This window comes from Lutra lutra, chromosome 5 (genome assembly GCF_902655055.1).
Source record: "Lutra lutra chromosome 5, mLutLut1.2, whole genome shotgun sequence".
Classification (NCBI taxonomy): domain Eukaryota; kingdom Metazoa; phylum Chordata; class Mammalia; order Carnivora; family Mustelidae; genus Lutra; species Lutra lutra.
Genome location: NC_062282.1, coordinates 69,113,479 through 69,138,692, shown reverse-complemented (window position 1 = coordinate 69,138,692; position 25,214 = coordinate 69,113,479). Strand labels below are relative to the sequence as shown.

The window sequence follows — 25,214 nt, the reverse complement described above, 5'->3', positions numbered from 1 at the left end:
TTTCTTACTGGAGTTTCATGGAGCAGAATAAGCTTTATCACACGAAGATTGACCTGTACACCAAGACTCTTGTGTTGGAAAAGGTTAAAAACCTAAAAACAAATAAAAATAAAAATCCTGAAATAAAACTGAAAATCATATTTATATTTCTTAAAGCCCAGACATGGGAGAAGTCTCAATTTTGTTGAGATATATATATGTGTGTATGTATATATATATATATATCCCAACTTAAAAACATTTAAGTAATTTTAAAGTTAGCTTAATAGGCAAGAATAATTTGGGTAACTCATTTTAAATACCAAGAAATTTAGACCGAGCCTTCTGAGATACTCATCACAACCTTAACTCTGTAGGCATTTCAGTGGGATACAGAGGGAAGGTAGGCCTTTCACAATACTGAAGACAGCATTTTAGTAACCAAACCCTAGAATTTTTCTTAAGACCACAAAATGCCAGTGTCCTCCTTTCTTCTGAGAAACAGTCCTGAAAACTGAGCCTGCTTTATGCCACCTCCCGATTCGTTCCTTGGAGTATTTTTTCTTTTTTTCTCCCCAAGCTAGCTGCCAAAAAGGAAAAGGTTTTCAAAGCTCTTCTCTTCAATGCTACCCAGGAAGACAAGCTCACAGGCCACTGTTGATTAATGGTATCAGATCCTCATTTACAACTGTTTTTCCCAAAGGATGGTGTGTGTAGCAATGCTGGAAAGCCAGATGAATTTTTATGTGGTACCTTGATTTTTTGTAAGATTTAGTATTTACTTAATTTGTAATAGAATATAAAACCAAACCCCTACTTTCAGATCTAGAACTACTTTGAAGAAACTGAAATTGGTAGGCTATGTTAGTCTACCCGGTACCAGAATGCTGGCGAGTGCTCTGGAAATAGCTGAACATAGAAATGACAGAAGGGTGGGAAAATCTGTTCACCACTCAAGTAAACCAAATGGTAAGAATAAGCAAAAACAGTAAAAAGTTTTGTGAAACATCATATATTTATCCTTGAATCAGGGCCTCCTACCTGCCTTACATGGTAACTGTAATCATAAATGGACATTTGCCTTTGGCTTTTATTTATGTTCATTCTCACCTAAGAACCACTCTTCACTCCAACTTTCTATTTCTGCCTTGCAGGAGGTTTAACCAACAGGGTAGGCAATTAAGTCAAAGGATTCATTTGGTGGTAAACATCTGTAAGATGCTAGGTACAAACTAGATTTCTGCAGTCCAGAAATTGTTAACTGAACTAAGCTATGTGTGATCCAGCTGATTAAAAACTGAGCTAACGGCTATTAGGTTTTACTCATAAACTAGTATTACATCTGACATCAAATTTTACATACCTAGTTAAGAGCTCAGTGGATTACAAGCCTCCCTTTTGTTCTACCTCATAATGTACAGTACTTTGGGTGGGGCCATGCATACAAAAAATCTAACATTTCTAATTTCAGCAAATGTTCTTTTATAAGAGAATGAAAAGAAGGGCATAAACAAAGAAAGAAAAGAGAGAGTTTTGCCACATCAAAATCAACAATAAGGATGGTTTCTTTTACTAGAAGATGAGAATTATTATTTTGATATCTTTTGAGATGGAGCAATTTGGCATACCCAAAGCATTTTTTTTAACTGATGTCAATAAAAAGAAAGGAACAGTAATGAGTTAATTTTTAAAGAATTTCATTATACTCACGCATTTCTTCCTTAGAGTTTTCTTGAAAAAATTCCAAGCGCACTTTAAAGTTTGCCTACCATATTTAAGATGGTTAGAATGAATCTCCTGGCTGCATCTGCTCCATGATAGGAAACCATTGCTGGGTCTGCAACCACTACAGTCTCTATGTTGTATTCTTGAGGTAATTTGTATGAATATCGTTTCCCTCTTCCACTTTCTGTTATTTTTTTAGATCTAGGTCTTCCTTTATCTGCAACAGAGAAATGGATTTTCCAGTGTAACTCCATATTGGCAAAGTGAATAAAAAAAATTTCTATTTCTTCAGTGATTTTATTTTTTTTTTATTTATTTTTTTTTAAAGATTTTATTTATTTATTTGACAGAGAGAGATCACAAGTAGACGGAGAGGAAGGCAGAGAGAGAGAGAGAGAGGGAAGCAGGCTTCTTGCTGAGCAGAGAGCCCGATGTGGGACTCGATCCCAGGACCCTGAGATCATGACCTGAGCTGAAGGCAGCGGCTTAACCCACTGAGCCACCCAGGTGCCCCTCTTCAGTGATTTTAAAAAGTGTTTATTTAATACCAAATTATGATGATCGTAATACAGTAGTGAGCAAAAAACAAAGAAGTTCCCCGCAACATGAACTCTAAAAGGGCATCTAGCTTTGGAGCATGACTTTGGAATCAAACAGACCAGACATCTACCATTTATTAGCTCTGCCACTCGGGAAACTAACCACTCAGGTAGGCTTGGTTTCCTCATCTATAAAGTGAAAAACAGTAACATCTAGTGTTGTTCATGTCTTATAATAAGATCGCATTACTCAAATTTCTAGCACAGAGTAAATAAAATAACCCAATAAAAAAAAATCACAATTTTCTTTTTGAAACCAGTGACAAAATAAAGGTCTACTTGAAGAAATTGCTTTAAGTGATTGCCTCACACATCCTCAATTCAGGCAGAGACCCTTAATTACTAAAACATTATGCATGGGTTACAAAAGACTTGGTTCTGTCTTCCATCAGGATCCCACAGTAGAAGTTCCTCGGGGAAATAAAGATTCTTCAAACAGAGCCAACTAAAAGCAGTAACCACAAATAAACATATTTATACATTTAAGTGCATAAAATGTAAAATTTGTTTATTAAAACATGCCACTATCAGAATGAAAAGCTTGCCACCAAGTGGGAGAAGATAGTTACAATACTTTTCCATAATAAATTAAAAGCTATTCTAAAACAGTAACAGATAACCCAACTGAAAAATTGGCAAAAGACTTGAACAGACATTTCTCACACACAAGAAAAGACATCCAAATAGTGAATTAGCATATGAGAAGGTGCTCAGTCTCATTAGTCTTCAGGGAAATGCAAATTAAAACCACAATTAGTTAAATTACCTAAAATCCCCAGAATGGCTAAAATAAAGAGATGATTATATTAAGTGTTGACAAGAATGTGGGGAGAAATGGAAGTTCTATACACATACAGGCTGAGAGTTTAAATTAGGATAAACACTTTGAAAAACTGGCTAGCAGTAGCCACTAAAGTTGAACACCTGCATACCCAATGACCAATGATCTAAAATATTTATTCCTCCAAAATGCATGCAAATCACATGTACAAATTATTCACAGTAGTATTTTAATAGTTCAAATAACCATCAATAATATAATGGATGAAAAATTTTGGCCTATTCATTCATACAATGTTCCAGACCTGGAATGTTCCAGAGCTAGGAAACTGAACCAATAACTGCAATGTGCAAGAACATGGGTGAACTTCAAAAACATAATGCTGAGCAAAAAAGCCAATTACAGAAAAGTAGGTGGTGTATGCTTCCATTTATAGAAACAGAAGCTGGGAAGATGTGACGTTAGATGTCAGGACAGTTAAGTATTTTGGGACATCTGTGGTGCTGATATTTTCCATATTGTGATCTGAGTGTTAACTACATGGGAAAATTTTGGGAAATTTTCATCTTCATTCTGGGAAAATTCAGCCATTGGACACATAATTCATACAGATGCATGTGATACTTCAATAATGAATTTCTTATTTTAACATCTTTATTGAGATATGTACCTGACAACACAGGGAGCCACTGAAGTGTACAATTCAATTAGTCTTAATAAATTTCTACACTTGGGCAACCATCTCCACAATGCATGGTTAAATCACTGATTACCTGTTCTGTTCCTTGCTATTTATTTATCACCTCTTTTCTAAAACTTGTACTTGGGAGCCAACATCTTTACTATATTCTTTACTATAATTTTAACGGAATCCCTAGAAGTAAACATGGGTGTTTAGTAGAGTCCTGTGGAGATAAACATGTGTGTTCAGTTGGCCATGTCTTCCTGGATGTCCCTAACTTTGTTCTGAATTTCAAAGAACTCACAGTTCTAGTCCATCATGGTGGCATCTGATAAATTGCTTTTCTTGAGTCCTGTTCCAGGTTGAAGCCCTGGCTTGTCAATCCAATTCAAGACTATTCCATTCTACTTTGCAAACTATCTATTCTACCTTTCTTGCCCTCCAACATCTTTCCATGGTGCCAGGATTAATTTATACCTTGAATTTTTGTACCACTGGTTTCCTTCTATTACTGTCTTCTAGGCTTGACTGAGTTATCTCTGAAATCTAACACGAACTGGATCCCACTACCTTTGCTGGAAACTCTACTGTTCTGAGATATCTTCATTATTTACACTTTCTCCTTTTCTGACTAGCAGTGACCCAGACTAAAGTCTATTTAATGAACAGTTTTATCCAAATTATCAGAAAGAATTTGTTAACTAAGGTAACAAAAGTGTTATAAAACAAATGCAAACACGCCCTATTTAATAATTTTTTAAAAAGCATTATATCATGAAACATGATGATGCTCAAGGACAAAAACAACAGTAGCCATCTGCAACAGGACTACAGAGTTAGAAGTGTACTTACTGGATCCATATTTAGTGATTAAAACCAAAGACCTTGATGAAAGACAACATAAGAAATTGGTTTTATCTGTATCTTGAGGTCTATGACAATTAGAAATGAATTTTGTAGTTTTTCTAATCATAATCACAAACCTATCCACAGTTAGTATATTGTTATATACACTTACAATATTTAGTAGGAGATATTCCTACAAGTAGATGAAAAGACTTGTCTTGGCAGGGTCAACACCAAATGAACTAACTATAGGAGGAAAGTATATATGCAGCTCTCTTACAAGGATATGTCACTGACCTTGTATGTGAAAATCATGCAACAGTAGGAAGACAAAGGATGAAAAGACAGGCAAAATATTAGAAAGCAGACATCATCACAAGTAAAATTAATCAGACTTAGGGGAAGAAAAGGGAGGTTGTTAGAATTATTCTCCTTTGTTACTGTCTTTATTTGTTTTGGTTTGTGCAGGGGTGGGTGGGAGGTTGTTTGGATTTTATTTTTGAGTGACTAGGCAGATAGAAGGCAGAGGATATTAGCAGAAGAATTTGGGAAAGAAGATGATGGGTTCCATTTTAGACTGAGTAAGTCTGAAGTGTCTAAGAGATAGCTGAGTACTGGTGACTAAGCACCTGACAGGAGAGGTTAAACTGGGGATTGGAACTAATCAGTGTATAAGCGAGGTTGAACGCATGGGTTTGGATTACATCACCCTTGGGAAAGCGTGTGGTGCAAGAAACAGAAAGAAAAGGAGGAAACCTGAGGAAATGCTTACATTTAGGGGATGTACATATGGAACAAGATATGCCCACAGAGGAGACAGAGATGTAAGAAAAATAAGATGAGAAGAAACCAAGGGGAGAGTTATAAAATGGGGGGCTTCTGAACTATAGCAAGAATGGTAAAAAGAAATGGTAAACAGAGAAAAAAGTTTGTTTCCTTTATTACCCCAGCTAGGGGCAGCTGTGCTAGCTCTAATCTGCCAGTGTGCTACACCCTTATTTGCAAGTTATATTTAAATAGATTACATGGAACATCCTAGAATGTTTCTTAACAATCTCAACTAAGTGGTAGACTCCATCATACAAGTTAACCATTGTGTATGAATCAAGCATATTGAAGTAATCTTTTTATTAAGTTGCGTTCTTTGATGGCTTCATTGTCTGCATCAACTACGCTAAGCTTGTTTTTCATCTCCCGAATCTTGAGACCATTTTCTACCCATACACATGCATGAAAACAACAAAGTTGATAGCACACGCTTCCAGTTAGTGAAGAAATTTTAAAATGTGTGGTCACCAATGCTCAATGTGTGCTCTCCATAATGCCCTACACATAGTGACAGTAGTCTCCACAACAGTTAAGGATGACATATGGAAACCATTTCTGGTGAAGTTAGCTCTAAGAATAGAGGGGATCTCTATGTCCCGCTCAAATTGATCGGTGTTCTTCAGTTTTACAAACCTCCTTGCAACAGTGAGTCCTAGACGTACAAGTTTTTACTAAAATGTTATATAATATATATTAACGTCACTTGCCTGCTTTAAACCTTTTTGCTCCCCTATAAAATCCTTATCACAGCACATATAGTGAAGTCCCTCATCATCCAGTTCATGACTACCTTTCCAGAGTTGTATCTCATGTCCATACTGCAGCCATTTGGTTTCAGCTCCCTCAGCTGATGCTGTCTCCTGCCTTCATACTTCTGCACGCATTTCTCCTTTTGCCTGAAATGTTCTTCCCTGCCTGACAACAGGCACTAAAAATTTCACACGAGTGTTTCACCTTCTGCCATAGTCTCATTTAATTTTGACAAGAGCTCTGAGGTTCAGATATCACTATCCCCATTCTGTCTACTGTAACATGAAGCTTTTGAGAGAGAAAGTCCATTTTCTAAAGTCGCACAGCTACAAAGTGGTAGCATAAGTTTGTGAACACAGGCAGAGACTCCGAAGTCTATTATCAGAATCCGCACACTCGGTTCCCCTTTCTCCCAGAGATGTAAGTCTGTAATCAAGATAAGTTTTACTTGATCTTTGCGGCTCAGGACCTGATATCAGATGCATGGTTTCTTGTGTACTGACCCTGTCAGAGTCCTTATCATACTACAGCATAATTACTCACTTACCAGTTTGTCTAAAATAATACACTGGTTTCCTCTTAAGAATAAGAGCTGCGCCATTTAGCTCTGTATCTCTGCAAAGTGACTGGTAGTGCTTGTGTTACAAACAGAGAAGCTATGGAGCTTGGAAAGTGGAAAACGGTATAAGGTTCCACAAAAACTTAAAAAACAGAAATACCACCTCACCCAATAATTACACTGCTAGGTATTTACTCAAGGAAAATGAAAACGAAAAGACATACCCACCCCTATGCTTACTGTAGCATTATTTACAATAGCTAAGATTAGGAAGCAACCAAAGTGTCCACGGAAAAATGAATGGATGAAGATGATGTTATATATATATTCAATGGACTAGCACTCAGCTATAAAAAAGAATGAGATCTTGCCATGCATGACAACAGAGATGGACCTAGAGGGCATTATGCTAAGATAAGTCAGTCAGACAGAGAAAGACAAGTACTATATGATTTCACATATATGTGAAATCTATAAAATATAATAGCAAACAACCAACAACAACAATGACAACAACAAAAACCCCCCACAAACAGACTCATAAATACAGAGAATGACCTGGTGGTTGCCAGAGGAAAAGGGTGCAGGGTAATAGGAATAATAGGGGAAGGGGATTAAGAGGTACCAACTTCTTTACAAAATAAATGCAAAGTACAGCATAGGGAATATAGTCAATAATACTGTACTGATTTTGTATAGTGACAGAAAGTAACTACACTTACTGTCATGAGTGCTGAATAATGTACAGAGTGTCAAATCACTATGTGGCACACATGGAACTAATATAACATTGTGTGGCAACTATGCTAAAATAAAATTCCCGGGGCACCTGGGTGGCTCAGTGGGTTAAGCCTCTGCCTTCAGCTCAGGTCACAATCTCAGGGTCCTGGGATCGAGCCCCGCATCGGGCTCTTTGCTCTGCGAGGAGCCTGCTTCCCTCTCTCTCTCTGCCTGCCTCTCTGCCTGCTTGTGATCTCTCTCTTTCTGTAAAACAAATAAATAAAATCTTTAAAATTCCCATAGAATTTATGGGAATTGACAAGGAGTACTGAGCTGGAATGAAACCAGAGCTATGCCTTGGATCCAGGGGGGTCTCTGGCTCTCAACCTCATGTGCCTTCTCTATATTATCTTCTATAGAAGGACACAACAAAGTCATCCTAAAGGATAAAGTTTTCTGTTCAGAAAAAAATATTCATGAAGTCAGTACACAGAAACATAATATACGAAGGCATTAAAATGATAAATGAGACTAGTGCAAGGACCAATTTGAATACAAGGAAACTTTTTCATTCCTCGGCATGAAGGCAAATACTGCAACATTATCCAAAGCTGAATCAAGGGTTTAATATGTTAACACATCAGCCTGATCTGAAGTAAAAAGGGAAGAGCTACAATTAGACAAATTGATATAAGTAAATCAATGTTTTATTTCACATATTGCTATTTTTAAAGCCATTTTTAAATTCTAGACCTAAATTTAAAAAGTATTTGAAAATAGGTAAACTCAGTGAATCACCCAATTGCTAGCTTAATACTCCTTGCATGCAAGTGCCTGACCCAAATAGTTTGGTCAATTAATATCGAACCGTCATGCCTTCAAAATAAACACAATAAGAAACTTCATGAGCAATGTTTGCCAAATAGTAACTGTTTATTTATGCTTTGTAAACCTATTAAAATTAAGAATTTTCTAGAAGTCTTTCTTCTACGCACCATGGCACACAAAGCCTGCTTTGTGTCATCCTGTTCATGGTAGTTACAACAGCTAGAACTTACTCCGATTTGGAAGTCACACAGCATAGACTGTTAGTATAACTCATACAAGACATTTTCCTTAAATGGACTAAATTCAAGGTGTTGCTGCTATCATTCGTCGACACAAGAGACTTTCTTTGGCTTGGTCATAACACTATGACTTCTGTTCAGCAGTTTTATCTCCTTGGTGTCTATATACTTCTTTGAAGAGAGAAGAGGAATATGTCTTACTTAAATTAACTAAATGAATGAATAGAGGGGCACAGAGATCTACTTAACCCGCTCTGAAGATGCTTGCCATACAGACTGATACCATGAGTTTTCATGGAAGAAAACAGAAATCATGGATTAATTTGAGATATATACACCAAAACAGAAATAGAGTGTAATTCTTCCTGAATCTGAACACTGTAAGCCAGCGATGATAGGAGCAACCTATGCCTGCTGTAAATGTTACTAATTGTCAAAAGTCATAGACCAAAACTAGCCTCAAATACCATAACCAACTTTCAAATTGGTATCTTGGCCCTCACTCTACTGACACCTAATTTTAAATCTGCAAGTCAATTTTTTATGTCTTTACAACAAAATTCTAACTAAATTCATGTTTCCTCAGATTCTAACTAGGAATGTTTCTCCTACCAGTGACTATTCACCAAGATGTCTGGATTAGATATCTAACAATTTTTCCTAGGGACACTTCTAATTATTTTCTGAGTGTTGGCTATTACTTTCGGATCCTACTTTCATAACAGAAATCATCCATTTTCCTTACCGTTCTTGCTAACACAGAGATCTCTGCCAAAGTAAGTAAGAAAGTGCACAAAACAGTCAGCCCCATTTTATCTCTGTGCAGAACTGGCAGAGACTAGGATTTGATGGTCGGAAATGTTTATGAGCTTCTGAAATGTCCAGATTGAAGGTATTCTGATACTGAGAATAAAATTCAAAGAAATAAATCTTTACTCTTCTTTCTATTACACTGTTAATTTTAACCTCCAAGATAATTTTATTTGGGCCAAATTTAAAAGAAGAGGAAGAAGGAGGAGGAAGAGGAGGAGGAGGAGGGGAATGGGAAGGAGAACAAGAATAAGAACAAGAAGGAAGAAGTAGAAGAGGCATCGGGTCGAAGTAAAGATAGCTATGATGGGCTCAAAGAGGTGGACTAAAATAAGGCCATGAGCTCACAGTATTCAGTTTCAGGAGATCGGGAATTCTCTTGATGTCATGTCTATGCCTGTGAGGTAAACAGTACACCATGAGGAACATTCCACCGTTCGAAAGAGATATAGGGCATGTTACATATTAATCTCTGAAGTCCCTCTGGAGTTCCTTTTTTTGACACTAAAATGTGGCACTTTGCAGAAGACTAAAAGAGAAGTGTAAGATCAATATATTTAATAGTTATTGACCAGAAGAGATTCCACATTTTGAGAAAAGTATAAAACTAGTATATAGAGGGATGGACAGACAAACAGACAGAAAGAAAGGGAAGAGAAAAAAATCTTAATATATTCTTCTCACATTGCATATTTGTGAAACCCTTCCAGGAGAAGGCATTACCTGAAATGATACCACAGTAATGACTGTGAGGAGCTGACTTCTCTGTGACTTTTTCCTCCACGGACCTTTTCTGCCTATATACACGGTGTGGGTGACCCGTTATGGCCATTGTATCATTGAGTGGTTCAATAAATATGAAGTCCTCATTGAGCTGTATAAATCCCATCTGGAAATATATAACATAAAAAGATATGTAAGAAATACTATTTGGATAAATTTCTTTCTAGGCTCTCCTACTCACACACACTCTATTTTCTTTCACATATATGCATACGTTCTAGTGAAGCCTTTTCAGGAACGCCACTAAGAGGTAACTGTCTTCCCATTTTAGTGCACTTCATTGCACTAGCATAAACTTCATTTAGTTAGACTTAGACTGCGTGGGTGGGAGGCTAGATGCCAGCAACAGATGCACAGTAAAAATTCTGGAATGGTTAAAGGCTCACTTTGGGAGACCCATGGGGTCACTTACATGTAGGCATGTATAGAAGACCAATACGGTTTTTAATTGCATGTACCACATAGTCCAACTTCCCGACAATCATTATTTAATAAAGTGATTCATGTAACATGTCAAACCAAAGGCAGGTGACATTGCATTGAAATTATTATATAAAATACTCCTGAAACCATGTACTAAGCATTTTTAAAAACTTTGCTCAGTAAAGTACAGAAAAAAATGAATGAAATGAAATGAATGAAAAAAAATGAATCATCACTTACACAAGCATGTTTCAAGTCATATACTGCCATGTTTTTAAACTTAGCCAATTGTAGACAGAGAGCTAAAAACTGTAAAATATGGTTATTATCAATAAAAAGAACTTATAACAAGTAGGTATCCTTTTATTATATTGAGGCTAAGCCTTGTCATTTCTTTCCTTCCTTTTTAAAACATAAATTTATATTATAACTAGGAAAGTATTCTACAGAGACATATGACTTGAACTTTTTGATTTTTATTATTTTATTCTGCAGTGATGTATATATTACATGTATAAAATATAAGTAATACATATACTTGACTATTCTGTTAACTCTTTAGCCAATGTTTTTGAAGAAATAATCCCTTAGAACCTGCATTTTTCATACCCAGTCTACTATCAAAGTTCTTCATTCTGTTTTGAATTACATAAAAACTATGTATAGTTCACTTTAATTTGATCCACATACAACTAGAATAGTAATAATATACTTACTTCTTCAGATACAATAATTCTTCTATACAGAATGTTAAGAAAAATTAAATCTATACTAAAAAGAGATGTGTTTTCCTAAAAAGTACAGAAGAGGCTCTTTCTTTTGTTTTAATCATTAAAGTGTATTATATCTTCTCTCCAGAAAGACTAGATGATTGCCAATATGCCATCTCATTTTATTCTATATTGAATCAATATTACAAAATATCTTAATAATAAATCTAAAAATACTCATCACTTTTTTAATCGAATTTTTGTAACACTAATAAAATTCTCAAGTACTAGAATAACAGTTCCATCGCCTCTGTCTGTTGTCCCCTTCTGTTTCTCCCTCTCCTTGTCTTTCATAGACACACACACACACACACACACACACACACACACACACACTGGGGGTGGGGATAATGGAGAAAAGATTTACTGTGACAATTCTTGTAAAACATAACAGGTAGGTATTATATACTTGTGCCATTTTGGGGGTGACTTTTAATACGAATTCCAATGAATTGTTTTCCACACATGTGTTCATTGTCTCCGATGTAAAACTAGAATGAATTTTGAAGTAATTACAAGAAAGGCAAAAAAAATATTCCCTTGATAGAAAAAAGGACAGTAAATATTTAAAACTTAAAGTAATAATCATTAAGATGTTGTACATCTACACAGGGATTGAGAGTGGATGGGATCACAGTATGTATCACTGATGCACACTGTGAAAATACATGTTTTCACATGTATTGTGAAATACATGTTACTCTCATCTCATGTATCAGTATGCTTCTGAGGTTCAGTCAGTACTGAAGGTCACTAATACAACTGACAGTGTGGCTGATGATGAAAATAATAAGTTTTATGATGCTCAGTAAGAACATCTCAAACAAACATGCTCAGTTTCCTTAAATCACAAATTTATAACCTGATACATTCTTTCAAAAGGTTATAAGTATAGTTGTATTTAGAACAATAAACCAAGGGGCACCTGGGTGGCTCAGTTGTTAAGCATCTGCCTTCGGCTCAGATCATGATCCCAGGGTCCTGGGATTGAGCCCCATATCGGGGTCCCTGCTCCACGGGAAGCCTGTTCTCTCTGTCCCTCTTCCCCAGCTTGTGTTCCCTCTCTCACTGTGTGTCTCTTTGTCATATACATAAATAAATAATCTAAAAAAAAAACCAAATAAAATTGAATTGCATACCAACATACAAAATTTAATGACTCCAAAAACAGATTGTGGACTGAAGATTATTTGGATTCATAACCTACTACTAAGCAACTTTGAGAAAGATACAGTGACTTAATCTACACAACTGTAGGACCGTGCAGAACATTGACTTTTGACAAGCACATGTAATGCTCTTATCATAGGGTGTGATACTGGGTAACCATTCAATAAATGCTCACCATGATTTTTATTTTATTAATTAGAATAACCACAAGAAATCAAAGCACCCAAACATTTGAGTATGAAGTGGTGACCTCAGGAGTCCAAAGAATCAAAACTGATCCACCTTTGTATTCCCATAGGACCATACTAAATATTTTCTGAAATAAATGTTTTTAAAGTTAGGATTTGGAAACCACTTCCTAGTAATTATTTGTTGTGTTAGAACTTTATCTGCAGACATTTTTAAAAACAAGAAGCCATTTTTGAAAAGGAAAAAATATTGGAATAATTATAAATGGTGACTCATATTCAATACCTATTTACTGTCTGACTACAGTGTGCCCGACTCAGCTCACTCTGAGGCAAAGTTAGCACTAAGTGATTAGCATTCTTTCTTCAGGGAAGGGTTTTACATCTGAGACCAGAATACTATCCTAAAGAAAGGAAAGTGCTCTAGCTTAGGTCAGTATCTTTCAAGATAATTCCTTATACTAAAGCAGAACCACAGAAAGACTTGAGGTCTTCGGTGTCACCATGAAAGCCTCATGTTTCCCATTAACCTCTGTGCACAAGGGTCCCTGCGCACAAGGGTCAAAAATCCGGCAGCATTCACATTAGTGCAAACATTGTCCTTTAAGTTTCAGAAGGAAAGAAAAGAGAATGTGAATGAATATCATATGGCACACCATCTAAAATAAATGCAAGACTTATAAGCACTTTTCTCCCAGATTGCTCTTATTTAGATTTTTCAAAATGATTTTAAATGTTTTGAGACATTTCACACAAAATTTGGAAATGAAATTAAGTTTAACAGGTGTTCCCTACCTTATTTCTGTTATCATGTGCATATTCTTATATGGTGGCATCTGTTCTTTTGCCGTTGAATGTTATTCTTTGATTTCACAATTTAGCAAGAATTTCAGTATTTTGCAAATTTACCCTCAATTACATTAATATGTTACCATTCGTTTCTTTTTTTTTTATTAGTTCTGACATCTTATTTCTCTATTTAGTTGCCTGTGTGCTTTCTTAAGACAACAAAGAAAATGATCTTCATGTAGGTGCACTGGAACTGTCACTAAATTCTAAGCACAGAAAATTTGATTTGGTGAATGTGCCATATATACTGTTGGTGAAGTGCTCCAATTAACCAATATAAATATTTCATGTTTTCAAATTCAAGTTAATTATGGTCTTTTAAATAGATCCTAAAACTCTAATGCAAACATAACTTAAAAATGACTTATGGACATCTGGGTGGCTCAGTCAGCTAAGCACTGGACTCTCAGTGTTGGCTCAGGTCATGATCTCAGGGTGGTAAGATCGAGCCCTGAGACCTTCAGCTCCACTCTCAGTGGAAGTCTGCTTGAGATCCTCTCTCTCTCTTTCCCTCTTTCTCTGTCCTTCCCGTACTCTCTTTCTCTCTCATAAATAAATATATAAAATGTTTATAAGTGACTTAAAAATTGGAAAACAACATGGCACTCTCCACTCTTGTTCCCCCTCTTCACTGACAGGGTACTTTACTTCCACCACCTCACTGCCCATTCCCTCACAGAACTGAAACACTACCATAGTTACCTCAGATTTTCTCTTCATTCTTCCCTGATTCTCTCTGGAAAACTATTTTCCAGAACCTTGGTTTTCTGGGTCAGCTTTCAATGGGTTGGCTGAAGATATTTATCTGAGGCTCAAACTGCATATTGTCAGTCTTTGATAACGTCCTATTTTAGAAATACGTAGCATATCATAAGAACTCCATAGCATAAGTGCTAAAGGACATGAGGAATGTGTTAGATCATTATAATTTCAGGATATCCGAAGTCTCTTGGGAGATAGCAGAATCTGGATACAATGAGGGCAAGGCTGTTCCCATGAGAAGAGATGTTATGAGCAAAGGCAAAGAGGACGTGGAGTCTAGCTAAGAGTTAAGAAGATGCCTGCTTTGAGTAGAGAGATGGGAAAATGTAGCATAAAAACAAGATGAACCCACATAATTGAAAACATCAAATGGTGAAATTCTTGATAGGAAAGTCAATGTCCTGAGGTCAATCATTCTGAGGATGATTACTCTCTTGTCTGACCACAGGTATATCAGAGAATTAGTGAGGCTCTAAAAGAAGCCCAAATGTTTTGTTTCTACACAGCAATTACAGAAGTTGTGAAAAGATCTGGCATCTTGAGATGCTTATGAAAATATTGTAGACACATGGCTGATGCTCTACATGAACTGAGCAATGTACATTTGGCTTTATTTGAGTATTTTTTTTTGTATAGTAATGTTACAGTATGCATCTCATTAAGTAAATAAAGTATATAAAGCATTATATAGTTCAGGGTGTAACCATAATATAGGGCTTGATGTAAATTATAATACTGTAAGTTTGATGCTTTATTCAAAAGACATCATTTTCAATAATACTATAAATAGCAGTGATTTTGCATGCATTTGTGTATTCAATACACATAAGCAAGTCTATGAAAATACACTTCTGACACCCTATATATCCTACTGTCTTACAATGCTGAACTCTTCCTGACTTGACCCTTTTGATGTTTCCCTTTACGCCCACAGGGGGAAATTCTAAATCCTTTGTGAAGATATATAAAGTGTAAGGTCATGATAAACTCTTGCCTACCTCTTCAGTTTTATTTTTACTACTTAAACTTTATATATAACCACAACAAACACATTTTTAAAGATTTTGTTTATTTATTTGATAGAGAGAGAGCTCAGAAGCAGGGAGAGCAGCAGGCAGAGATAGAAGCAGGCTCCCCACGGAGCAGGGAGCCTGATGTGGGGCTCAATCCCAGGACCCTGAGATCATGACCTGAGCTGAAGGCAGAGGCTTAACCGACTGAGCCACCCAGTGCCCCCAACAAACACATTTTAATTGTGTGAACAAATTTCATATTTTAACATATTTCAGAATAACTTTTAGTTGTATGATCCCATCTTGGTACATTGCACATGCTGGTTTCTCTTTCCAGAAAGTCATTCTTGATTATTTCTTCAAAAACAAGCTAACCTGGCCCTCTCTCCAAAGTAACCAGTGCCTTCCTGATCCACTTCTACACTGTACCTTTCTCGTTATTACACTAATCAGTCCACTATAGTCATGGTTGTTGTGTGTCCCTGATCAGACCATGAGCTATTTGGGGCAAGGCTTTGGGCACAGAGCTCAACTTCCTGCCTTCAACACATAAGGCCTAGTATACAGCAGGTGCTCAAGGAATGTAGCTTTTACCTTAACATACTCTTCCTTTTTGAGATAAAAAGAAAACATATCCATTCAATGCTCGAGACCATTTAATCCATCTACTCTACCTGTAAACTCCATCTGAGAGGAAATTACTATTCAATTTCTCCCCTCCAGCTTTCCCAGCATTGCCTTCCTTGTGAGCCCAAGTTCCATCTTTAGAAAAAGCTTTCATGAGACCTCACTGTTAACATTATTCTGTTTTCTTTCTTTGCCAAAGGGCTTCAGAAAGTATCCTGAACCTATGAGGGTAGAAGCAAACCTAGAAATCACTGGGCCATCAACGGAGTTTAAAATCAAGAAAACCGAGACTTGGAAATGTGGCCTAACTTGCCTAGAATCACACAGAGAGTTCATTCGAGTATCAGTGCTGGAATCTAATACTCCCAGTTTCCAAATTTGTTTTTGGTTTTAACACATCACTCTAAATTTGCGTGCTACCTGCATTTTCCTTTCCCTCATTGAACTCTGGAAATTGTTCTAAGGCCGCCCACCATTTCCTGTCCTTTGTTCTCCTCCCTGAGGCATTTGGCCCTTGACCACTTTTCTTCTCCAGGAATATTACATTGCTCTTGCTCTCTTCTCTAGCAACTGTTTCTGTTTCCTTAAACTGGTCATGTTCCTCATTCCAAAGCAGGTCTTTGGTCAGCAACTGCTGTCTGCAGTAATCCCTCCCAAAGGTTTTATAATACCCTCTATGGAGCCAATACCCAAATCCCCAACCCCCCTCTCAGCCCACTACTTCCATTGAAGATCCGTGCTCCTCCCTGTTCACTTCTCATCCCCTCACTTCAGATGTGTGCTCCTTCTCCCACACCAATGCCTCTCTCTGAATGTGTATCTCTGTTCATGCCTCAAACTAATCTCTAGTTACCTAGGCTAAAGAAAATATAGAGTCCTTTTCTCTTCACTTCTTCTAAAATATTTACAAGGAAACAATAATGTAAGAAAATAATATGCCTGAGTGCCAGGCACTGTGTATATATGTTTTCACTTAATCAACCAGCAAGCTTGTGCCATATAGGCTAACTTCATTAGTTTCATAGTTGAAAAAAGTGAGTTTCAAAAAGATTTACTGTGTCCTAAGGTCACAAATCAGTATGTGGCGAAGACAGGATTCAAACCAAAGAGTGCCTTTGTGAGGCCATCTGAGGCCATATCACTGTTATTCCAAATAACTCTCATCTTTAAAAAAATTTGCACTGAGGATTTGAGGTCAGGCACAACACCTCACGAATGGTAGAAGTCCAAAATTTTATATCAACAGCAAGGCCAGGTCCCATCCCTCACAAAGCAGAAGACAAATATACTGTGTTAGTCTCTGAACTTTATCCTGAGCGGACTGTTTTATATGATGAGACACATTAGGTGCCGAAGGCAAAATGGGTTTCTGAGAGGGCTGAGGGTTTCACTCCCAGAACCCCCTCGGTGCTATGAACCCAGTCACTCGCCCAAGACTGATTTGGGAGAACATTTCAAGGACTGAGTGTTTCTTTCCTTCTTCCTTTGTTTCACAATTCTCTTTTCTACTTTCTTCCTTAAAATGTCTCCAGATCATAAAACCAGAATGTTTAATAGCAGGACACTTAAAAGATATAATTAAAAAAAAGAAAATCATGATCCCAAATCCCATATCATACAGGATGATTACACAGGTACATGTATATTTATTCCTAGTCTATTAACATACACAAAGACACACAAGTAGATATGTGGGTATGTACCTGTGTGTGTGTGCATGTGTGTCTCCACACATGCACACATTTTTTTTTAAAGGTTTTATTTATTTGACAGAGGGAGAAAGATCACAAGTAGGCAGAGAGAGAGGGGGGATCAGGCTCCCTGCTGAGCAGAGAGGCCCATGTGGGGCTCAATCCCAGAACCCTGAGATCATGACCTGAGCCGAAGGCAGAGGCTTAACCCACTGAGCCATCCAGGCGCCCCCACATGCACACATTTGTTCAAGTTTTATATTCTACTTTACTTTTCCATTTAAGAATAGCTTCAATGCTACTTTGTTTCTTAATGGTATTAAATAATCTTTATAAACCTGGTTTTTAATTGCTGAATAACAGTGTACCCTCTGAACATATCATAATTTATTAGCTATTCTTTCATTTGACCATCTGTTCAATAAATGAGGATTGACTTCGTACAGCCAGAGGACGGGGACAGCAGTGATGGTCCAGGCTGGCAAGACCTGTCACCAATTTACCCACACTCCAGGAAGGGATACAATTTGCTATTTATTTGACTGAGTCAAAGCTACACATACAATTGCTCTATCACTGTTAATAAGCTTTACCTTGATGGTTTAGACACTCATTTATGACTGTGTTCTATTTCACACACACACACACACACACACACACACACACACACACACACACACACAGTTTCAAATATAGCCTGGAAGTATCCCCTCACATACCTAAGGGACAAGGCAGGCACTGAAAGTGACCAACTAGAGAAGACAAACCAGCCCTCTTCAAAAGACAACTGTGAAACCCCAAGAGACTGGGGGGTATCTCTGAAGAGGACAGCCTCCCAAGAACTCATAAATGTGGCCCATGAGAGGTACAGAGTCACCATTTTAAGCACCTATCAAACATAATGCTCAATACCACTATCCCATCACACAATTACCATGCCATGACTCTGTCACCAAGCCATGACATCACTAGTCACCCAAACATACTCCTCCTTCCTGCCTCCCTTACAGATTCTGCCCTCAAGGAGCCAGAGGAAGCTCAGGGCACTGAGCAGGAGAAATGGAAGCCCTGCGTGGGGAAACAGCAAGGACTCTGACTTCCTTCCCCCTTCTTCACTGCAAGTAAGTAGCTCTAAGCAAGCCTGAATGTGGAAGGCATGTGGCAGAGAGACTAACTCTATGGAAATTTGGAGGGTTTGATGATTAGAAGATAAATATTTTAACTACCAGAGACTTTTTGTGACTAAATTTACCAAGTGACTTCTCACAACCTAAGTGTGAACAACACCAGAAGAAGCCCAGGGGGAATAAGCCCCCAGTTTCATGACAGCATTCTTTGAGTCCTGTTTACTCAGTGAAAAGTTCTATGTGTACAATATGAATTCAGGTGCCAAGTATTTCAAGGATTAGAGAGTGATGAAGGGAAGGTCTTTTGGGTGAAGTGACATCTGAGCAGAGATCTGAGAGTGGGCCAGGGCAAGTAGGAGGGAAAACATTCTAGGCAGAAGGAGAAACAAAGACCCTGAGAGGGGACCAGCTTAGCATGTGTAAGGAAAAGCAAGGTTGGAATGCCAGGAGTGCAGAGATTCCTGGGAAAATGATGACTAGAAAGGAACTCAGGGGCATTCCATGACAGTATCACTTATCTGATACATATTCAAAAATAAACCCTGATGAAATCCTCCTGTGGTTTTTAGACTATTTATCTTCTCTTGGACACTGGCTACAGATTTTGCCAGGGATGCTTCATGATGATCTTCTGTGCTATGTTCTTTCAACAGTCTTATATTATCTCCATAATAATTACTCAGGAATACATGTCACTCTTACCAATGAAAAAAATATGGTTTCTCTCCCATTTTTTTGAAAACCATTGGCATCCTCTAACTTTTCACCAGCATTTGACAGAGAGATGCATTTTAAAACAATTTCAAAATGTTCCTTTTTAACTCCATTATAGATAAGCAACATCACAAGTATAATTATAAAGAGAAGCTGTAACTATGTTGAAGATGTGAAAAGTGGCAAGCACGTGTAAAGTGGAAAATAAATTCTCCATCCTAACATTCAGTATCCAAAATTACTGACTTTTTGTTATTAGGATGGTTGTCTCATTTCTCATTTTATAATCTATTTTTTGCTCAAATCAAAAATAGGCATTGATTTGATTTTCATATGCTCTCTAATATCCATTCACTTTACTGTAATCTCTCATTGCTTAGAATGATTTTTAATTTACTCCTTCAGGATTTTTTAGAAAACATTGATTTATTTATTTTATAGAGAACGCATTGTGGGGAGGGGCAGAGGGAGAGACAGAATCCCAAGCAGACTCCTCACTGAGCGTGGAATCAGACATGGGGCTCGATCTCATGACCCTGATATTATGACCTAAGCCAAAATCAAAAGTTGGATGCCTACATGACTGAGCCACCCAGGTGCCCCATCCCTCAGGATTTTTATGGAGTCTTTAAATGTGCAAAAACATGAGTTGAGAAATAGGCAGAAAATTCAGTTTTAAATCTACTTCTAAGTTTATCAACCAGTCTAGCCAAAAGTTATTGTGTCCTACTGTATCTTCCTGATGATTACATGTTACAAATGTACCTACTGAAAACCTGCTACATGACAGCATGCAGGCACTAATGCTTCAAAAATGAAAAGAGATTTTAAATCCTATCTTCACAGTCCTTATATATATATCAGGGAGAAAGACAGAAAAATCAGGTATCCAGACAAATACATTTAAGGAATTAGAAATAGTGAAAAGTATCATTGAAGAAACAAACAAAGATCTGAGAGAAATAGAATGGAGATTGAGATGGGGTGGCCCACTAAGACCTGTCTGAGGAGTGAGCGTCGAAGGCAAGATCCAAAGAAGGAGCCAGCCATATCAAAAAGCCTACAGGCAAGAGAAGATTGGTATATTTGACAGAGGATGCTGTATATCAAGACTATGGCCCTGGAGTAGACAACAGGAGGAACTCAACAGAGTTGAGTTGGGAGAAACTCAACAGATTGACTTTCTGTTTACAAAAATATATACCTTTTAATTATTATTTATACCTTTTAATGATTATTTATTACAACATAATTTTGTGTTCTATATATAGTTATGCCACAGTAAAGTTTATTTTAAAAATGAAAACCAAAGGATAAATAATGTAACAGTATTCCTTCGCAAGACAGAGGCAAGGGAAGTACTAAAAGAAATGCGCTTGCTCCCAGAAGGCAGAAATCAAGCACAAAAAGGAGAGAGCAAGATAGTTTATTTTTTCCACCCCAATTTTATAAGTATTAACTTTACAAACAGTGTATAAATGTGACTTAGATTATACTATAGTTTAAAATAGAGGTTGAAATGGAGGGATGACTTGTTGGGAGAGGGCACTGCTGTAATTAAAGCAATTAATAATGGCGGCACTGGTATAAAGTCTATCAGTTAGGAAGACCTATCGATGAGAGAGGACAGCATGAAAGGATTGACACGGAGACTGAGGCAGTGGCAGGAGTCACAGACAAATAAGAAGAATAGCAAAAACAGAACAGAAGCATTGGCAGGCCATGATTCATGAAGAGCTCTGAAGATCACAAGAAGACATTGAGATTTTATTGAAAATGTACCCGGAAGCAACCAATAATGGATGGCATAATCCAAAAGAAATTTCGAAGAAAGTAACTCTTGTTCTGTTTTTGGAAAACAGAATACAGAGTGACGAGAGGAGAATCAGGGAGACCAGTCTGAAGTGAGCTATAACGATTAAAGAGCAAGCCTATGGTAACTAAGAAGACCAAAGGGGGAACGCACAGTGGCTGAGCTAAGGATGTGGAGAAAAGGAAACACATTTGAGATTGATTTTAGATACTCGTACAGAGGGTGACCACTCCAATTTGTTAATGGTTTAGATGCTGGGACATGGAGCGACAGTAGCGCAGAGAATTCAGGATGACTTCAGGGTTTCTAGCTTAAGTACACCAGCAGGGGAGATAAGGTCTGCGACTGAGATGTAAATCAAAGGACCTTATTAGGTCTGATGTATCTGTGAAATATCCAAGTGGAGAAATCAAGTGGACAGTTGGAATATGGAGCTTAGTGCAGTTTTGAGCTGGAGACATATGTCTGGGAGCTGCCAACAAAAAGATAATCTTTCAATCCGCAGGGAAGACTGATGTTATCCAGAAAGGGAGTGTAGAGAAAGAGCAAAAGAGAGGCTACAACCAAACCCAGAGGACCCTAACATTGAGAAACAGAGAAGGAATCAGCAAAGGAAGGACCAGTGAGGTTAACGGAAAAGTAGGATCTAGTCTATTTTTTAAAACAAGAATTAACTCTTTCTAGAGGTGGCTTAAAAAAAACAAAAGGCAGGAATAAGCTCTCATTCAGTTCAGTTCACTCTGACCAGTTCACTCCAACCCACACTGCTTGGGTTAAAAATTCACTAGTCCTAGACAAGATGATCAAATACACAGGCTCATGCTTCTGTTGAATTCAACAGCCAAAAACCAAGCAGAAGAACCCTCTGCTGCCTACATCGACCAGGGTTCTCCAAAGTCCTAACAAAGCGTGACTTTTGTTCTGTGGCAAGTCCGAGAATTTTACGTGTTCCATTTTCTTGAGTCACAAGGAGAGTTTCAGTTTCTTAACTAACCCTGCTTGCCCGATGTGCTTTTTTAAGTTCGCTTCCAGCTCACTGCTCGCCCCAGCACTTTGTGAGCGGGTGGGTGCCTGTTCTGTTGCACACCTCGTCCTTAAATGGTTAGTCACTCGGTGACTCTGCAGAGCCACTCACCATGGTGATGAGCCCCTACAGCACTTATCTCATGCAATTCCAGCCCAGTTATGTGCTTCCAGTGGAACTGAATGAGACCACTGAGGAAGCTGCACAGCTGCGATGTGGGGAAGTACTCCTCACTGCCAGGTCTTACTGGTGACCTCACAATTAACAGAGCCATTGCCAACTTCCTACATACCCCTAGGGAGTCGATGCGAACTCACTTCACCATGGAAACAAGATCAGTGGAGCAAACTTGTCAAGGGCCATAGCACTGGTACTAGGAGACATGGAAAATGTGCTGCAACTTCTTTTCCAGATTCAACTAAAGGTCAAATAACTAAAGGTCAAAATAACTAATTTACTTGACATTATTTACTGAGGGCATACTACGGGTCAGCGGATGTGCCCAGATGCAGCAAATACAGCAGGGCACCAAATGTGTTAAAACAGCCAGTCTTAAGCATCTTTGCTAATACAGACAGTCCCCCAATTACAACGGGGTTGACTTATAAGAACACAACCTGACGATGGTAAAAAGCCTGCATATTCAGTAGAAACCATACTTCAGAATCTGAATCTGGGGATGCCTGGGTGGCTCAGTTGATTAAGTGTCTGCCTTTGGCTCAGGTCATCATCTCAGCGTCCTGAGATCAAGTCTTCTATCGGCTTCATGCTCAGTGGAGAGCCTGCTTCTCTTTCTCCCTCTGCCCCTATGCCCAATGGGCTCTCTCTCTCACTCGCGTCTGTCTCAAATAAATAAATAAAATCTTTAATAAAAGAATCCTAACTTTGGATCTTTTCCTGGGCTGGTGACATGCATAGAATCCTCTTTTGTGAGTCTGGGCAGCAGGTAAGCAACTGACTCGCCTCCTACAACCGTCCTGTACCCATTGAACCATTCTGTTTTTCACTTTCACTACAGTATTCAATAAATGACATAAGATAGACAGTACTATATTATTTTGTGCTGGATGATTCTGCCCAAATGTAGGCTAAGGTAAGTGTTCTGAACACATTCAAGGTAGGCTAGACCGAGGGATGGTGTTCTGTAGGTTAGATGAAGTGAATGCATTTTTAACTTACAGTGTTTTCAATTTGTGATGGGTTTATAAGGAGGCAAATCCATCATCAATCAAGGAAGATCTGTAAATAAGGAGTTTCCTTATTGTCGATTTTAAGTCTTCTTTCTCATTTTGCATGCATATATGCAGAAAGTGTTATCACTTTTCCATTTAGGACCCTTGGATAATTCAAATATTCTCCCCTTATTCCCATTTTGAATGGCATTAGGTAATTCCCAAGAAATTATATTGGTGTTTTACCCACTTAGAGGAAAAACTAAATCTTGTGCCAACAAAGTTCCTCCTTACGTGGCCTGTTTCTCAACTTCACGATCCCCGAATACCAATCTGTGACTAGGTAGTATTGAAAGAACACAACTGAGCCTCCTTCTTCCCCACCTTTCTCTACTCTCTTTTTGTCCCAACAATGAGTACATGGGCTCAAAAAGCTACGGTAATATCAGGCTGACTTAAGAGGTCATACACCTGAGGAGCAAAAAATCAGGAAATCCAAAGCACTCTGCACACACCAGACCACATCAGGAACATCATACCCATGCACCACGTTGTAAAAAAGACCTCTCTAAACAAGAATGTATCCAAACCAGAAATTAGGGGTCACTTTGTTCCAAATTCCAACCAGAGAAGAAATCATTCATCAACACCTCTGGTAAATATTTACTATTCCGCTTACGCATTTCAATCATTAAGACGGCAGTCACGGCTCTGAAGCCATCCAGGCCTCTAGTGGACAGCAGTAAGGCTCAGATTTATTTCTTAAAAAGGTCCAGAAGGCATCTTCACCACCACGTTAAATCATGAGTCCTCACTGTACTTCCTAAGCACCTTTCCACATTTCAAATACACGACAAATACTCTCATGTCCTCTCTGTATGTGGCCAGTTACCGTAACCATCCCTGATATGAAATCCGTCTTCATTCTTTTCGTTTTACTTGGATGCTTGCTAGTTTATCAACATCATTCTTACATATTATTCTCTTTGTGTTTAAGGTATGGAAGTGAATGTTCAATTAAAAAATGTCTAGAACTTAGGATGAGTTGAAGTAACAGATTATAAGAAAAGTAGTACATTAAGAACCTGGTACAGACTGGTATAGGACAACGAGAGAGGAAGGACTTTTATTTATAATTATTTACCATTCTTTATTAGGAAATATTTCAAACCTTCAGAAATATGCAAGACAACAGAGTGTCCGGGAATCCATTCTCAGTATTTAAGAAATGTTCACATTATGTTCTGTAGATAATTTTTTTTAAAGATTTTATTTATTTATTTGACAGAGAGAGAACACAAGTAGACGGAGAGGCAGGCAGAGAGAGAGAGAGAGAGGGAAGCAGGCTCCCTGCTGAGCAGAGAGCCCGATGCAGGACTCGATCCCAGGACCCTGAGATCATGACCTGAGCCGAAGGCAGCGGCTTAACCCACTGAGCCACCCAGGCGCCCTGTAGATAATTTTTTAAAAAATATAACAATCTCTTGATTCAGTTGAAATGGACCAGCACACCTTCCCAAAACCAAATCCCTTCTCTTATTGCTAAGGGATAACTACTACATTGAAGATGTGTGTATGTTTTGCACTCATGTTTTAAATTTCCACTACATATGTGTTGTCTTTACAAGTACTATAATGAGCATGCTTGGACCTATCTAAAAAGATTCACTCTAGTGGCCGTACTGAGTATAGACTACAGGTGGGAGAAAGGCCACATGAAGACAGGTTATCAGTGGCACAAG

The 25,214-nt window shown here is 37.9% G+C and overlaps 1 protein-coding gene across 1 annotated transcript in view; it reads right to left on the bottom strand.

The window, feature by feature from the left end:
• Window positions 1-25,214, bottom strand: part of ADAMTS19 (ADAM metallopeptidase with thrombospondin type 1 motif 19) — a 273,564-nt gene that overhangs the window by 216,860 nt on the left and 31,490 nt on the right. The window contains exons 3-5 of the mRNA XM_047731597.1: window positions 10,070-10,235; window positions 1,749-1,921; window positions 9-92 (exon numbers count right to left, since the gene is read on the bottom strand). Of these exons, the coding sequence (XP_047587553.1) occupies window positions 9-92; window positions 1,749-1,921; window positions 10,070-10,235 (423 nt within the window). The remainder of the gene's footprint in view (window positions 1-8; window positions 93-1,748; window positions 1,922-10,069; window positions 10,236-25,214) is intronic.